The sequence below is a fragment of the Crinia signifera genome, chromosome 8, assembly GCF_055691185.1.
Source record: "Crinia signifera chromosome 8, ASM5569118v1, whole genome shotgun sequence".
Classification (NCBI taxonomy): domain Eukaryota; kingdom Metazoa; phylum Chordata; class Amphibia; order Anura; family Myobatrachidae; genus Crinia; species Crinia signifera.
Window position 1 is genome coordinate 37,190,941 of NC_139224.1, and position 19,158 is coordinate 37,210,098.

Below are 19,158 nucleotides of genomic sequence, written 5' to 3' on the forward strand. Positions count from 1 at the left end.
TGGGGGCCAGCAGGGAAGGAAGCAGAGGACATCCAGCGTTTTATGGGCGCGTCCGTAGAAATGCTAATCATTCCACTGCGAATGCTGGTGTGTCGATTCCTGCTTGGGGTGGTCAGCTGACATCACATGACGTCAGCGCCCGCCCCGGATTCAGAGGACAGCTTTGAAATTAAATTTCAATCCACGCTGACTTTTCATCATGGGCAGGAGAAAATTCTGCAGATGGTAAGCGACCATTGAATGTTTTTTTTCCCCGTGTGGCCGCATGCGAGTGGATGTGTAAGCGTGCACATCCACTTGTATGCAAATGTGGGGGGTCGCGCAGCCAGGGGGGGGGGGGGTAGACATTCCAGACCAGATAACAGAATCTATGACCACAATGTGTGCCACATAGCAGCAGTGGCTTAATTCTTAAGGTCCATACACTGGATGTTTTATGTCCAGCAATGAAGTGCACATTGCTGGCCAGAAAATCGCTCCATGCATACACACTGAGTGATTTTCACAGGGGTGAACAACTTTCCATAGTAGGAAAATTGGAAAGCTAGTCACTCAACCTGTCAAACAGGACAATGGCAGTGGCAGCAGGTGATGATGTGGGTGCGTGCATCAATGCTCACCGCCAGGCCATATACACTAACCAGCAGGTTTTGAGCTGAAAGTAGCTCAAACAGCAAAAAGTGAGCTGCTTTCAGCTCAAAATCCACTAGTGTGTATGGGCATTAAGCTGCCTCTCATCCCTCTCCACTTCCTACCAACAGTATCACACTCTTTCTGCCATTGGTGCATCGGCCCCGACTGCAGCAATGATGGAGTCAATGCACTCCCAATCAGGAAGCTGTCAACCAAAATCAGGGCAGTTGTAGGTTTGCGGATGAAAGTAGGTTAAATTTAAAATAAAGATAAAACAGTTAAGAAGAACAAACACAGTTGGGAAGATAATCATCTTGAAATGCTCTAAATTTACATATTTATACTAAAAAAGTGTTTTATTTAGAATAGGTAATCATACTATGTAATATACCTTGATCACTTTGATAGTGTACATGATTGTCCGGTAGGCTTTATTCGGAGAGGGGATCCTCTTTTCAGCGATTGCTTTTGCACGAACCACTATAATAAATGGAACAGTAATTACCGATGTGAATAATAGAGACATGTCTTCCCTGCTGCCATTCTGCAGGGGATAATCCACCCCTTTAAGAAAGTACAAAAAAAAACAGCTTAAAACATTTTTATAACACACTATAATAATAAAATACAACAGTCACACTGGGCCTGATTCAGTAAGGCTTGCTAAGCAGCGTGCATACACTGCTTAGCGAGCCCATAAGCACCACCCACCTAGCATTTTCATGGGGATGGCCATAAATCGCTGAGTGTTCCTGTGCTACGGCCTGATGTCCGCCCCTGGCCCTCCCATCCCGCAATGGCCCAGCAAGTCAGTAACTCGCTGAAGCCGTTCGCTGCTGCGGTTTGCACATGCGCAAAACCCCATCCATCGGGGCTGGTGCGGAATTCGGATCACACTGGCTGGTATGCTATAAATTACAATAAGAACAAAGATTATATATACAACATACATATAGGGCAGTATTCAATGAGAAAAATTTGCTCTGTTTTATGGCGAATTTGTGCTTTTTTCGCCTTGGACGGAGCATTTTGCTCTCCAAAAGCGAGCAACCCTATTCAATGTTAAATATTCGCCATCTTTCTAAGTGATTTTCGCCGTCTCTCGCCGTGTAGCAATTCTCCATCTTTTCATGGAGAGCTGGAATGTGAACTTTTAAACTAAAAGGTTTTTTTTTTTATTTTGGTGTAAAAAAAATTAGGATTTTTTTTCTGTGAAGGGGCATGTTATTTTTATTCTTGTGCTTATAGCACATGAATATATATTTAATTAAAAAAAAAATATTTTTTAAATTTTTTTATTTATTTTTATTTTACACAGAGCAGCCAGCAGGGGGCCGGAGCGCTCGAGCCGCTCATTAGATATTCATATATTCACTGCATCCGATCATTACATATGCACGATCGGGTGCAGTGAATACTGGGTCCCCCGCTGGCTATAGGGGGGGGGGCAGCTTGTGCTGCCTGGGTCCCGGGGAGCCCCCTCCCCTCCACATATGTTCTGGGGCATCCAGGGAGACTTTAATCTCCCTGGCTGCCACCGTCCCACGGCTCCCTGCCAGCTCCCTGCCGCGGACGCTCGTCCGCTGCAGGGGTTAAGACTCGCCGCGAGTGGCGGCGAGTCTTAACCACATTGAATAGAGCGAGCAGGAGTGGCAGCGAGCCCTCCGGAACACGGCGAGTGCATGGCGAGAGAAAAAATCTCTCGCCATGCACAGCAAATTTTTCATACTGCCCATAGAGTGCTTAAACATCATTCCCTATAGTCGACAGTTGCTTTATATACATTTTGAAATGGGATTTTAATACTTTTTAACACAAGCCGAATTATCCACTTACTTATAGAAGTACAGCTTTCGCCTGTTCAAAGGTGTACTCTGGAGATGGCTGCGTGATCGGACAGGTACATACGTAACTGTAATGCTATATAGCTGTGCACGAGATAAAGATCCCGGCTATAGATAATAGAGATTGCAAGTGCTAAATTGTTGCTTTAATGCTTGAATTGCTCCTGTGCGGCTTTGACAGGTATTCAATGATTTATTTCACAATGTGCAGCAAATCCTGTTTAGGATTCACTGGAGCATTGGCAGCCAGCCCTTCCTCTCCCCTATTCAACGGTTTAGGGGCTCGCTGCCCCTGACGGCGAATTTTAACTCCCCCGGCGAATGCCACAGGGAGCCTGGGGGATGGCGGAAGGCAGGGAGATGGAAGCCTCCCTGCCTGCGCCGGAATATGTGGAGGAGAAGGAGGGCTGGTGGGGACCCAGGCAGCAGAAGCTGCCCCCTATGAGAGCTGGCACGGGACGCGGTGGAGGGAGCGCTGCGCTGGTCCCGCTGGTGCATATGTATTGAGCGGGACCAGTGCAGTGAATATCTAATGAGCGGCTTCCCGCCCCCTGCTGACGTAATGTGTTAAAAAAATAAATAAATAAAAAATTACTCTCGGCGAACCCCAGTGAAAACCCCATTGAAATACACCAGCGAATTGCAGCGAGCATGAAACGGAGAACTGGCCGGCATTCACTGTACGCTTTCAGTGAACATTGAATAGGTGAATCAGATTTTCAGTGAAAAAAATTGAAAACAGCCTGATTCGCCAAAAAAAAAACGTTGAATCGGGAGCATTGAATACTGGCCATAAACTGATGAATTTATCCTCAGTACGTTATGCATGTGTTTATTATTAACAACTAATTGCAACAATAATGCTACTATTGGTGGTAACCATCAGGAAAAACGCAGGCACAAGTGTTTAAGGAGAAGTCATGTGACGTCAACTCTGGCCCCGATCGTGCTGCATCTATAGCAGCCACAGAGTAAGTTCTAGACTACGCACGAGCAATTTGCAGGCCTGCACGTGGCAGGATTTCACTCTGGTGGGGCATCGTATTCCTGATCGCAGAGCAGCCATCAGGCCTGAATAACCCCCTAAGTACATTATATTAAATGACTTTAGTGAGCGCTATTATACGTAACATGTATAATCATGTTCATGTAGAAGCCGTGTCTGCTTTAACATGATGGCTGTCACTTTTAATACACTCCAATTACATTTATTAGCTTAGACACATTTCCTAATGGACACTAATTAAGGAAGCAGTTTTGTTCTGTTCTCCATAATTAATTCAGCAGCAATTAGAGAATAATTATTCCAGCTGAGGCTATTGCTCGGTTTGGTCAAATGAGACATGCTTATGAAATGGCAAATGCCACCAGTATCTGCCAGCGCGTTCTCAGACAGGTATTTCTTCTGTAACCTACGGATCGTTATCGTTCTCTGGAAGGTTATAATCATCCCACTTCCAAAATGTTTACAGGTTGAGTATCCCTTATACGAAATGCTCGGGACCAGGAGCACTTTGGATAAGCGATCATTTCTGATTTGGGAATATTTTTATTTATACTCACCTGGTCGCCAGACATCCATCCTGTCCATCCTGAGAGGCATCCCTGGTCCCACTGATGTTATGCGGGTGACCTCACCGACGCAATGCATCATTGTCACCGGGAATGCCTCAGATGACCACCGTGGACTCCGGAGGACCGGGTGAGTATGGAAAATGGTATGGAGGGGAAGTTAAGAAAAAAAATGGGATATATGACCCTGTTGACCTATTGCATGACGATCTTTTGAGGTTGACCCATTGACTGTCTATTTAGACACTGTCTATGTAATAATACACACCCTTCCTGCTCTGCCTCGGTAATGAGTGCAATTTGCACAATCCGTGCCACTATACTATATCTCCTCTCAAATGTTATTGTTACTTGCACATATACTATTACCTGTTGCACGGCCACTCCACCCCTTTATATACCACTGCCACATACTGATAGCACCAAATACTACCAACAAGCACATCAATATATTCACCAATACTACTACACCGGTAGCACCAAATACTACCAACAAGCACATCAATATATGCACCAATACTACTACACCGATAGCGCCAAATACTACGAACAAGCACAGCAATATATGCACCAATACCACTACACCGATAGCACCATATACTGCCAACAAGCACATCACTATATGCACCAATCCTACTACACCAATAGCAACAAATACTGCAAACAAGCACATCAATATATGCACCAATACTACTACACCCATAGCACCAAATACTACAACAAACACATCAATATAAGTACCGACAATACTACACCGATAGCACCAAATACTACCAACAAATACATCAATATATACACAAACACTACTATACCCATAGCACCAAATACTACCAACACAAACATCAATATATGCACCAATACTACTACACCGATAGCAACAAATGCTAAGAAAAAACACATCAATATATGCACCAATACTACTACACCGATAACTCCAAATACTACCAACAAACACATCAATATATGCACCAATACAATTACACCGATAGCACTAAATACTACCAACAAGCACATCAATATATGCACCAATACTACTACACCCATAGCACCATATACTACCAACAAACACATCTATATATACACCAATACTACTACACCGATCGCATGAAATACTCCCAACAAACACAACAATTTATGCACCAATACTACTACACCGATAGCATCATATACTACCAACAAGCACATCAATATATGCACCAATACTACTACACTGATAGCATCAAATACTCCCAACAAACACACCAATATATGCACCAATACTACTACACCGATAGCACCAAATACTTCCAACAAACATAACAATTTATGCACCAATACTACTACACCGATAGCATCATATACTACCAACAAGCACATCAATATATTCACCAATACTACTACACCGGTAGCACCAAATACTACCAACAAGCACATCAATATATGCACCAATACTACTACACCGATAGCGCCAAATACTACGAACAAGCACAGCAATATATGCACCAATACCACTACACCGATAGCACCATATACTGCCAACAAGCACATCACTATATGCACCAATACTACTACACCAATAGCAACAAATACTGCAAACAAGCACATCAATATATGCACCAATACTACTACACCCATAGCACCAAATACTACCAACAAATACATCAATATATACACAAACACTACTATACCCATAGCACCAAATACTACCAACACAAACATCAATATATGCACCAATACTACTACACCGATAGCAACAAATGCTAAGAAAAAACACATCAATATATGCACCAATACTACTACACCGATAACTCCAAATACTACCAACAAACACATCAATATATGCACCAATACAATTACACCGATAGCAACAAATGCTAAGAAAAAACACATCAATATATGCACCAATACTACTACACCGATAACTCCAAATACTACCAACAAACACATCAATATATGCACCAATACAATTACACCGATCGCATGAAATACTCCCAACAAACACAACAATTTATGCACCAATACTACTACACCGATAGCATCATATACTACCAACAAGCACATCAATATATGCACCAATACTACTACACTGATAGCATCAAATACTCCCAACAAACACACCAATATATGCACCAATACTACTACACCGATAGCACCAAATACTTCCAACAAACACATCAATATAGACACCAATACTACTACACCGATAGCATCATATACTACCAACAAGCACATCAATGTATGCACCAATACTAGTACACCCATAGCACCATATACTACCAACAAGCACATCAATGTATGCACCAATACTACTACACCGATGGCGCCAAATACTACCAACAAGCACATCAATGTATGCACCAATACTACTACACCAATAGCACCAAATACTACCAACAAGCACACCAATATATGCACCAATATTACTACATCGATAGCGCCAAATACTACCAACAAGCACATCAATGTATGCACCAATACTAGTACACCCATAGCACCATATACTACCAACAAGCACATCAATGTATGCACCAATACTACTACAGCGATGGCGCCAAATACTACCAACAAGCACATCAATATATGCACCAATACTACTACACCCATAGCACCAAATACTACCAACAACCACATCAATATATGCACCAATACTACTACACCCATAGCACCAAATACTACCAACAACCACATCAATATATGCACCAATACTACTACACCTATATCACCAAATACTTCCAACAAGCACATCAATGTATGCACCAATACTAGTACACCCATAGCACCATATACTACCAACAAGCACATCAATGTATGCACCAATACTACTACACCGATGGCGCCAAATACTACCAACAAACACATCAATATATGCACCAATACTACTACACCGATAGTACCAAATACTACCAACAAACACAGCAATATATGCACCAATACTACTACACCGATAGCAACAAATACTTCCAACAAACACATCAATATATGCACCAATACTACTACACCGATAGTACCAAATACTACCAACAAACACAGCAATATATGCAGCAATACTACTACTCCGATAGCACCAAATACTACCAACAAACACATCAATATATGCACCAATACTACTACACCGATAGCACCAAATACTACGAACAAGCACAGCAATATATGCACCAATACTACTACACCGATAGCAACAAATACTTTCAACAAGCACATCAATATATGTACCAATACTACTACACCGATAGCACCAAATACTACCAACAAGCGCATCAATATATGCACCAATACCACTACACCGATAGCACCATATACTGCCAACAAGCATATCAATATATGCATCAATACTACTACACCGATAGCAACATATACTACCAACAAACACATCAATATATGCACCAATACTACTACACCGATAGCAACAAATACTGCAAACAAGCACATCAATATATGCACCAATATTACTACACCCATAGCACCAAATACTACCAACAAACACATCAATATAAGTACCGACAATACTACACCGATAGCACCAAATACTACCAACAAACACATCAATATATACACAAACACTACTACACCCATAGCACCAAATACTACCAACACAAACATCAGTATATGCACCAATACTACTACACCGATAGCAACAAACACATCAATATATGCACCAATACAATTACACCGATAGCAGTAAATACTACCAACAAGCACATCAATATATGCACCAATACTACTACACCAATAGCACCATATACTACCAACAAACACATCAATATATACACCAATACTACTACACCGATCGCATGAAATACTCCCAACAAACACAACAATTTATGCACCAATACTACTACACTGATAGCACCATATACTACCAACAAGCACATCAATATATGCACCAATACTACTACACCGATAGCATCAAATACTCCCAACAAACACATCAATATATGCACCAATACTACTACACCGATAGCACCAAATACTACCAACAAGCACATCAATATATACACCAATACTACTACACCGGTAGCACCAAATACTGCCAACAAGCACATCAATATATGCAACAATACTACTACACCGATAGCACCAAATACTACCAACAAGCACATCAATATATGCACCAATATTACTACATCGATAGCGCCAAATACTACCAACAAGCACATCAATATATGCACCAATGCTACTACACCCATAGCACCAAATACTACCAACAACCACATCAATATATACACCAATACTACTACACCTATATCACCAAATACTTCCAACAAGCACATCAATGTATGCACCAATACTAGTACACCCATAGCACCATATACTACCAACAAGCACATCAATGTATGTACCAATTCTACTACACCGATAGCACCAAATACTACCAACAAACACATCAATATATACACAAACAATACTACACCGATAGCACCAAATACTACCAACACACACATCAATATATGCACCAATGCTACTACACCGATGGTACCAAATACTACCAACAAACACATCAATATATGCAGCAATACTACTACTCCGATAGCACCAAATACTACCAACAAACACATCAATATATACACCAATACTACTACACCGATGGTACCAAATACTACCAACAAACACATCAATATATGCAGCAATACTACTACTCCGATAGCACCAAATACTACCAACAAACACATCAATATATACACCAATACTACTACACCGATAGCACCAAATACTTGAAACAAACACATCAATATATACACAAACACTACTACACCGATAGCACCAAATACTGCCAACACACACATCAATATATGCACCAATACTACTACACTGATAGCGCCATATACTACCAATAAACACATCAGTATGGGATGCGATCATTTGGTCTACAGCATGAAGGTCAACAGTCTTTAGGTTGACACCATTACAGTAGGTCGACATGGTTCTAGGTCGACATGGTTCTAGGTTGAAAGGAAAGGTCGTTAGGTCGACAGTGTCTAGGTCGACTTGGGGTTTTTCACTGTTTTTTTAAGCCGACATGTGCCGACAGGGTATTTCATGCCCTACCATTCACTAGGGCGTGGTGGGAGAATAAAATAGTGTGCGATTCTCCGCTGTGATCATAGCGGAGGCAGACGGCTCACCTCGCAGTCAGTGAAAATAGGTGTAAAATTAAGTGTGTTAAAGAGTTTTACTTTTCTGTGTCTGTGTTGTTTTTTTTAACATTCTTTTTACAGGTGGACTACAAGTCCAAGGGGGCCCATTAATGTTCCACATGCTGGGACTTGTAGTTCACCTGTAAAAAGCTAAGAAAAAAAATATTACACTTTAACGCGTATCAGCCCGGCGTCCATAGCCCACGGACGCCAGGGACTCCACTGGGCTTCAGCCCTGGACGGGTGAAGCCAAGGGACACCCCCTTTGTTGGGGGTCCCCACTCCCAGAGTTACCCCGTCCAGTGCTGACCAGCCACGATAAGCATATGATACGGTCGGGGGACCTTATGTAAAAAGTGTCCCCCGGCTGTGGAATGACACAGCGGGCTGTTGGAGCACGGTGCTGGTTCCAAAATATGGGGACCCCAGTTTTTATTGTCCCCCGTATTTTTGGAACCAGGACCGGTCCAAGAGTCCGGTGTTGGTTTCAGAAATACGGGGGGACTCTATGCTTTATGGCCCCCAGATTTTTGGAACCAGGTCCGGCTCAATGAGCTGGTTATGCTCAGGAGGGTGGACCCCACGCCAACTTTTTTTTTTTTTTTACACAAAATTGCACGTCCTCACTTTTTTGACGTGAATTTGCATCTCATAAAAAATGTGAATTCATGCAAAAATTGCGATTTTAAAATGTGTGATTTGGTGCGATTTCAGATTTAGGGGGAAATTTACTAAAGGAAATTTTAAAAAATAGGTGTATTTGTATCCCGAAATACGGCAATTCGTATTCGTATTGATAGCACATCAATACGAATACGAATTGCCGTATTTTCGGGATAGTAAATGTCAAAAATAAGTGTATTTCTGGATACAAATACACCTATTTTTTTACAAATTTCCTTTAGTAAATTTCCCCCTTAATGTCACCTCATATTTCCTACATAAGGTAACATTACAGGTCATTATGATGAATACAAATGTTTGTTTGACAAATTCCTTTGGCACTCAAAGAGTTAAGCTGGAAGCGCTGAGCAGTCCTGTGGACTCACAACAATGTGTAAGAATGTGGAGCAGTTACAGTAAGCTTTTTTCCAAGTATATTGCCAAGAGTTGTATGTGATCACCTCTGCGCTGTTATGCTGGTAAGCACATAATGGAATGTCTGATATGTTATATTTGATCTGGGTCCGCTATGATTTACCTCCAATCAAAATCCAGATGGTCAAAATGTGACATGGTCGAAATACTGATATTAAAAATATAGACAGGTCAAAAAGTATACACAAGTTTTTCATATTTTTGGGGGTCTGTATGTTGTCATAAGTGTTTTTGTTGGTTTGCATGTTGACGTATGAGTGTACCACATCCTCTTGCATGGCTTGCTGCCCTTGCCATTCTTCGGGCATGGTGCCTCGCTGCACTCAGCGCACTACTATGTTCCTGCTCCATGTCCGACAGAATGTATGGTGGCTTTGCTGGTTTTGCTTTGCTAGGTTGATCAAAGCACCCTGATGACCGAGAGTCATTTGTAAACTTTATTATTAATTACCTTGTTTTGTATTTAAAAAAAAAGTTGGGCCTTATGGCTAAAGTGCTCCATAGCATCCATGCATAGTAAATCCAGAGCATATTGAAGACAAAACCGGCTTCTGGGTGCAGGGATATCTTCTGGCAGCTGATAGTAGCTGGTGGGGTGAGAACCTATGACTTTTCTCCCTATCACACAAAGACCTATAGGCAGTGGTGCAAGTAGGAAAAACTACTTAGTGGTACTGTGCTGCGCACCTGTTGTGCGCGTAGAAAAATGGGCATGGTTAGGGCATGATCAGGAGCGTGGTCATATGACACTAGGGGGAGTGGCTAGAATATTGCACGCCGAAGGCACACAGCCATAATTTACACGGTAATGCCTGTTACGCGTCACACACCCAATACATATGACCCATGCCATAATGCCCGTTACACATTATCCCCCACACCATAATTCTCATTGCATCGCACAACTGATGCCCATTACTAATATGCCCCCACAGTGCCAGATATCATATGCCCCCACAGTGCCAAACATATGCCCCCAGTGCCAGATATATGCCCCACAGTGCAACACATATGCCCCCAGTGCCAGATATCATATGCCACACAGTGCAACACATATGCCCCCAGTGCCAGATATCATATGCCACACAGTGAAACACATATGCCCCCAGTGCCATATATCATATGCCCCCATTGCCAGATATCATATGCCACACAGTGCAACACATATACCCCCAGTGCCAGATATCATATGCCCCCAGTGCCAGATATCATATGCCACACAGTGCAACACATATGCCCCCAGTGCCAGATATCATTTGCCCCAGTGCTAGATATCATATGCCCCCAGTGCCAGATATCATATGCCCCACAGTGCCACACATATGCCCCCAATGCCAGATATCATATGCCACACAGTGCAACACATATGCCCCCAGTGCCAGATATCATGTGCCACACATAGCAACACATATGCCCCCAGTGCCAGATATCATATGCCACACAGTGCAACACATATGCCCCCAGTGCTAGATATCATATGCCCCCAGTGCCAGATATCATATGCCACACAGTGCAACACATATGCCCCCAGTGCCAGATATCATATGCCCCCAGTGCCAGATATCATATGCCACACATATGCCCCCAATGCCAGATATCATATGCCACACAGTGCAACACATATGCCCCCAGTGCCAGATATCATATGCCCCACAGTGCCACACATATGCCCCCAATGCCAGATATCATATGCCCCAGAGTGCAACACATATGCCCCCAGTGCCAGATATCATATGCCCCCAGTGCCAGATATAATATGCCCCACAGTGCAACACATGTGCCCACAGTGCCAGATATCATATGCCCCACAGTGCAACACATATGCCCCCAGTGCCAGGTATGCCCCCACAGTGCCACACATATGCCCCCAGTGCCAGACATGCCCCCACAGTGCCACACATAAATGCCCCCACAGTATCCAGCAGCAACTCACTGTTAGGTCAGGTCCTCACGTCCCCCGCCGCCGCCTGCTTCTTCCCTGGGGAGGGGAGCGGAGCGCATGTTCTGTCTCTTCTGCTCCGCCGTCTATCTCGCGTGCTGGCTCCTGACTGGCTGCCAGCCCCCGAGCTCTGATTGGTGAGCAGGCGTCTGTGTCACAGTGACACAGGGTGGGGAAGGAGAGATGCGCGATGCGCTCCCCTACCCTCCGAACGCTATCAGCAGTGGCGGGGCGGTGGAGCATTGACCACTTTTGGGGGCATTTGTTATGGCTGTACGGGGTACCGGCAATATATATTTTACCGGTACGCCATACCACCCCGTACCGCCATACTTGCACCACTGCCTATAGGATACCGCAGTCAATGTAATTGAATCAAACAGAAAGGTGGTTACTAATGTGAGCAGCATAGATCTAACTAGAGGAGCATGTTATCTAGGCTATGGAGAAGACAAAATCGCACAGGAAATGGATTAGTATAGTAGATTGTGTACTCTTAAGGAGACTGAATAAGGAGTGAGACCCTCTCGATATGTCACCAGTATCTATTAGGTTACGGTTGTGACATTCAGTGGTGCAGTTATGGTATAAAACATAGACTGACTCATGATAGACAGTCATATGGTCGACCACTAATGGTTTCCTGACCTTGTGTCATCGATCGAGAATGAAAACTGGCCATATAGTTGAAATCTATGAGCCAGAGATGCAGGACCAAAGAAATGCGGTATGAGGAACCAAGGCATACAGGGATAGTAAAAAGTGGATGCTGATAGATTAGGTGGAACACTTCTGCTGCTTGGTTGGACATTTATCACTCTTTATCACCCTTTTTAAGGCTTAATACATCTGCCCCCTTGAGTTCTATAAATGTAAATGTGAGCGATTTCAGTTGGGTTGTACCATTTCTGCAGTGCTCCGCATATTAGGTCACATGGGTGCTCCAAGGCGCGCTGTGCAAGAAACACGGACAGATGGAGCACCGGTCAGTTTTGCGAGGGCTGGCGATTCCATCGCCACCCGCCAGGCCCCGCCATCCATCGGAAGGTCCCCACACCTTCCTGCCCCTCTCCCAGATGCAGAGACGGGCAGGGTTCCACCACCCAGCCGCTAAGTGCCTGGGACGCGTATGCATGTCAGACGCTCGCACATCCCAGTCTAATGGAGTCCCTCTCAGCCAGCGCTCGCCAGCCGGGACATTCAGGAGCTCAGTGAGAGGGGCTCCATCTGTATGATAAATCTAAAGCTGTTTTTTGCACTGTGAATCATCAGTTCTTTGCTTTGGAAATGGCCCCAAAGTCTTGGAACCTCCATACTCCCCTATCGTATAGCACAGAATACAAGCAATGCATATCTACAAGCATTGGGCCCAGTATTTGTCTATGACCGCCCACACTCCCCGCTGTGCCGCTAACAAGACTATACTCTACTCCGTGTCATTTACTTTCTTAGATCAACTTCTCCAGCTCCTCTTTTCTCAGACACTGAGCCGGATTTGAATGGGATCCGTTATTGTTCTGCTGTCAGTTACACAAAACTGACAGCCAGCAGTACACATCTCACCCCGCTTCACTTCTCCCGTCCTGCTCGAATTCTTGAGGTTTTTACTCTGTAGCTGGATCGGGGTTGTATCTATGCATGCTGTAAAAGAATCAGCAAGGCCACACAAAAGACGGCTGACAAGAAAAGACAAAATGTCACACCACTAATCACTCTCACAAAAGTGGGGAGGAAAAGTGCTTGGCCCAAACCTAATTAATTTCTCTGCTTGTTCCTTGTAGGGGATCTAACATGAATCCTGAGCCTTTTCAGAACACTTTCACAGCTAGTCGGTAACTGGGACTCGGCAATATTGTTCGAGGCTGACCCTCGAGAAAGTGCACCGTTGAACAAACCTGCTTTGTTTTACGGTAGCCAAGGAAACGCCTTGATTGATACCTTATTAATTTTGAATATTTTTTTTTTCATCTTTACAAGGTCTCAGTGCAAAGGAGCATGTCTAAACTTTATAGATGTTGTATCATTTGCATAAAAAGAAAAGAAAAAGCAGTGATTATACACCAGGATTGCATAAACACGAGGAATAATCACAATACCAGTACTAGAGCCGGTTTGCACCTTCGGAATTTTTATACATGCCATTGTCTAACTTTTTCAAAACATGCGGGTGAGTGATTGATATTGGCTACCAAATCATATGACTGACTAGTTGCAGGATGAATTCCCATTTCTGCAATACAAATGCAATGTACCCTCACAAGGGACACCTTTATTGTGCCCATTTCTTCCCTTATATCGGTGCCAAATGTTGTTTCTCTGAAAAAGCGGCCATCTTCCACCATAAACTTATGCCAAAGTTTTTTTTTTTATCTATTATCATAATTGTTTTGCTTGCTTTGTATTACAGCTCAGATTGGCTGTGTCCTTTGTTTTGAAACAATTGAATCCAGACATTGGTTTTGTGTTTTAATTGTTGGATAACAAAACAAAAACAATAAAGTGCTATATATATATATATATATATATATATATATATATATATATATATATATATATATATATATATATATATATATACATGCATATATATATATATATATATATATATATATATAATGGCCTGAAAAGCACACAATAAAGTTGCATACTAGGGTGGCCAATCCCTTGATTGGGTTCCTGGGATTTTGCCCCAAAATTGCAGGGATTTCAATCCCGTAATTGGAAACCCCAATCTCTGTATTAAGGGATTACACTGCACATGCGCAGTCTAATGCTGGGAGGTCAGACACATCACTCACTGCCAACAGATGCCAGTGTTATGGTGACATATAAACGAACACTAGACATAATACAGTTGTGCTCATAACTTTACATACCTAGCAGAATTTGTGACTTTCTGGCCATTTGTCAGAGAATATGATTGATAACTCACAAACTTTTCTTTCACTCATGGTTAGTGGTTGGGTGAAGCCATTTATTGTCAAACAACTGTGTTTACTCTTTTTAAATCATAATGGGGCAGATGTATTAAGCTTTAACAAGAGATAAACGCAAGGGTGATAAGGAGAGTTAAACATCCAGCCAATCACCTGCTAACTGCCATGTTACAGGCTGTGTTTGAAAAAAGTCAGTAAGGAGCTGATTGGCCGGACGTTTATCTCTCCTTATTACCCTTACATTTATCTCTTGTTAAGGCTTAATACATCTGCCCCAATGACAACAGAAACTACACAGAAAATGGCCAGTTACCACTACCAAATGCCGGCTTTCTTTCAATCAAGCGATAAAAACAAGCAGCAGTATTTTATTGCAGGATGGCCTCGCGCATGTGTACTATGGGATGTATGCATGCACAGCCTATCGATAATCGCCCGGCTGTGCAATAAGGTCGGAATTAGGCCCATAGTATATGGAAAGACAAGGGCATTTTCATGGGGCACATTGAGGGTGTGTGTACACTTAACAGCTCTCTTAATTATAAATGCTGTATGTATGTGGGTGACACAGGGTTCCCTGCCAATCTGTCCCCTGTGGGATACAGCGCTATATAGGTGGGAAAGCCAAACTGTGCCGGAAAATGCGTTACGCGTCCTCCCGACCTTTTCATACCCCCACTGTCCACGTCGGCGTGGAGTTAATCTTATATAGTGTGGTGAGCGCAGCGAGCCCCGCGAGGGGATGCTGAATACATGTTAAGTAATCCGCGTCCCCTCGCAGGGCTCGCTGCACTCGCCACGCTTTGGGCTCAGTGGCTCACTACACTCGCCACACTATATAAAATTAACTCCACGCCGACGTGGATAGTGGGGGTATGAAAAGGTCGGGAGGACACGTAGCGCGTCCCCTCACGGGGCTCGCTGTGCTCGCCACGCTTCAGGATCACGTGGATAGTGGGGGTATGCACAGAGTTTCCATATACATATGCACAGTGTTTTTGTCACATATTGTCACTTATGCATATACACAGGCTTTGGTATGAAATCGTATGCAATCGCATGCGATTTCAGTATTATTGTATGCGGTACGATGCAAAGTGGAAATTGTACAGGGTGCAGTGAATAAATTACCTATTGAAATCGCATCGCATGTCACGGAAAAGTGACATGCGATGTGATACGATTTCACAACGCAGAATAGCCCACTAAGAAAATAGCGTAGTGGGCGCCGTGGTAATACACAAGTACCGAAAATAGTAAAATTATTTACTTTTAACTTTTATACTTTTGAAAAAATGCTTTATTAAAATAATAAAGCATTATTCCAGTTGGGGAATCAACACAGATCCTACTTAAATGGGTCTCACAAGTAATGTGATACCCACAATATCATGAAGATACTCCCTGCTTTTTCTGGACAGGGAGGCTGAAATTTAATTGGATGAGAGATTCAGAAAGTGGGAGATTTGGTAAGAAATCTCCAGTTTTTTTAAAGCAGCAAACATTTACACTGCAAAACCAGTCTGATTTTGCAGTGTAAATGATTGCGCTTTAAAAAAAACGAGATTTCTTACCAAATCTTCCACGTTCTGAATCTCTCATCCTACTAAATTTCACCCTGTGTATCCTAAATGGTCAGGATCTAAAGCTGTGTACACACAGTGCGATTTGGCCAGGCGATTCTCGCTAGATAGTAAAATCGCCTAGAAGGTTCGCCAAAATCACCGGGGCATACACATGGGACAATTTTAAGATGTGCTTACAAAATCAGCATGGATTGCTCTGTGTGTATGTCTTTCCCAGACGACCCTACCGGTAGGAGGAGTTGTATCCAGGCACCTTGGGGATCCAGTGTCATTTTTTTGCCATCGGACAGACACCCACTTTTCTGCTCTAACCCGGGTGAGTGGGAAGTGGAAGGATCTAGTCTCCTTTTGGACCCCAGGAATGCATGGTTTTTACTGTGATTTTTAAGGACCTTTTTAAGCATTTTTTATTGAATATGGACCTGACCTGACCTGAATAAAAGGATTTTTTTCAACCCTCCTGGATCTCTATCTGATTGGGATATCGATTGACCATTGGGTGTGAAAGAAACCTATTGATGACTATAGGGCACTGATAAAAGGTGAGCTCTAATCTAATTGGAATAAGAGGCTGAATGTACCCCACTAAAGATACCTTTACATGCCTATAGGGCACGACAGAAAGGTCCGGTGTTAGGGGGTGATATCCCCCGTTGGGTTATATACCATCAAGTTATACTGACCATTTCTGCCTTGTCTTTGCTCTCTTACATTGGTGGAGTTACGCCTACGGAGGGTCGTCTGGGAAAGACAGATCTGTGTGTGTATACAGAACAGCGCAAGTGTTTTCACCACTCTTTGCATTTGGATTGTACATTCCGGGACTGGTAATCCCACGGTGTCTACAGTGCTGCAGTTCTGAGGCGCGGACTACTTTAACTATTCTCTTTTGCTCTGTGTGTATACCCCTGAAGGATGGCGATTCGCCTACCTACATGTAGACAAAATCTAGTCAGATTGCTCAGCGAGTAACTTCACCTTTGCTCCTTGTGTACAGAATGAGCGATCTGGAGCTTTATAATCGCCCTCTCTAAATTGGTTAGCACAAAAGTTTAGCACACATCTCAACGTGTGTATGCCCCTTAATACTATGTGACATTTATGCAAATTCTGCTGCATACTCTGCGACTTTATGCAAATGGCGCTACATACCCTGCCACTTTATGCTAATGGGACTACATACTATGAGACTACATGCAAATGCTGCTACATATTTTGCCACTTTTTTCAAATGCCGCTACCAACCTGCTGTACATCCATGTGACTGAATGTGCAAGCCTCGGTACACGCAGTTCTAGAGCGGTGCATCCTTGGACACCACCAATCTTGCACTAGTTCTATGGTGGGTTCAGTTTCTGTCTGACCATGGCCTCCTATGCATATGGCTTTGTATCTATGAATGCACCACTTGCATTGACACTCCTTCAGCACTCCTATCATACGCCCACTGAACGTTACATTTTTGTGTGTACTGTATTTCTAGCCACGACCAGTCCACAGAACATGAACACCCATCACTGTTTTACAACATTTCTAACCTTGTCCATCTTCATCGCATTTGTGCATATAATGCACTATACAAGTGTTTTGACATTTTCGCCGATTTGCAAAAATATCTTGTGAACATTTGCATTGCTACATTTGGTGGCCCGCTAACCGTTATAATGGCCAAAGTTTGGGATAATGTGATAAAGATGATGCTGTGTCCCGGTGGTGTGATGGGAATCAATTCTAAATGTGCAACTGGCCTTATTTTATTTTATATAGTATTCTGTTGTGCTCCTATAATTACTGGTCACTCCTCTCTGCTCATATGGCCACTCCTCTGTGGTCAGATGGCCACTCCTCTTCCAGCTACTAGCCACTCCTCTCTGGTCAGATGGCCACTCCTCTTCCAGCAACTGGCCATGCCTCTTAGTGGCTCTCTGTAATTGCATACACAGGGTGGGTCCTTTAACCCCCAGTCCAACACTTTAAGTAAAAATTGGACTGCATAATAAGAGACAGGACTGTCTAAGTGGTGAAATCTCTGCCATTCAGAAGCTTGTAGTGTACCTCCTATCTATTCCTGTCTGTGGGGTGTCCCGTCAGGGTGGTGTGGTGTCTCTGATACCGGTCACCAGGGACAAGGGAAGGGAGCGATTACAGCCTTTCTCTATGGTCCATGGATGGGTTAAAAACATGAACACTCCAGAACATACAGGGAGGCTTGAATCTCTCCCTCCACATCTTCATGTTAACAGCCGTCACAGACACCCCTAGACAGAGAGACACACTACAGGCTCCAGAGTAGCAGAGTTTGCTGCATGAAGCCTGTCCGGTCTGATATTCTCAAATTCGTTTTGGTTCTGTTTTTTACCTAATCCCCAATAAGTGTGTACTAGGTGCAAATGCAGGATCTATAGCCATCGATGGAATAGTGTAACTGGCATCGAT

At 43.2% G+C, this 19,158-nt stretch overlaps 2 protein-coding genes across 2 annotated transcripts in view; one reads left to right on the plus strand and one right to left on the minus strand.

The window, feature by feature from the left end:
- Nucleotides 1–19,158, plus strand: part of SYN2 (synapsin II) — a 283,187-nt gene that overhangs the window by 192,934 nt on the left and 71,095 nt on the right. The window lies entirely within an intron of this gene.
- The window catches only part of TIMP4 (TIMP metallopeptidase inhibitor 4), a 29,496-nt gene that overhangs the window by 7,806 nt on the left and 2,532 nt on the right, over nt 1–19,158 (minus strand). Inside the window, exon 2 of the mRNA XM_083156163.1 lies at nt 1,025–1,113. Within this exon, the coding sequence (XP_083012289.1) occupies nt 1,025–1,113 (89 nt within the window). The remainder of the gene's footprint in view (nt 1–1,024; nt 1,114–19,158) is intronic.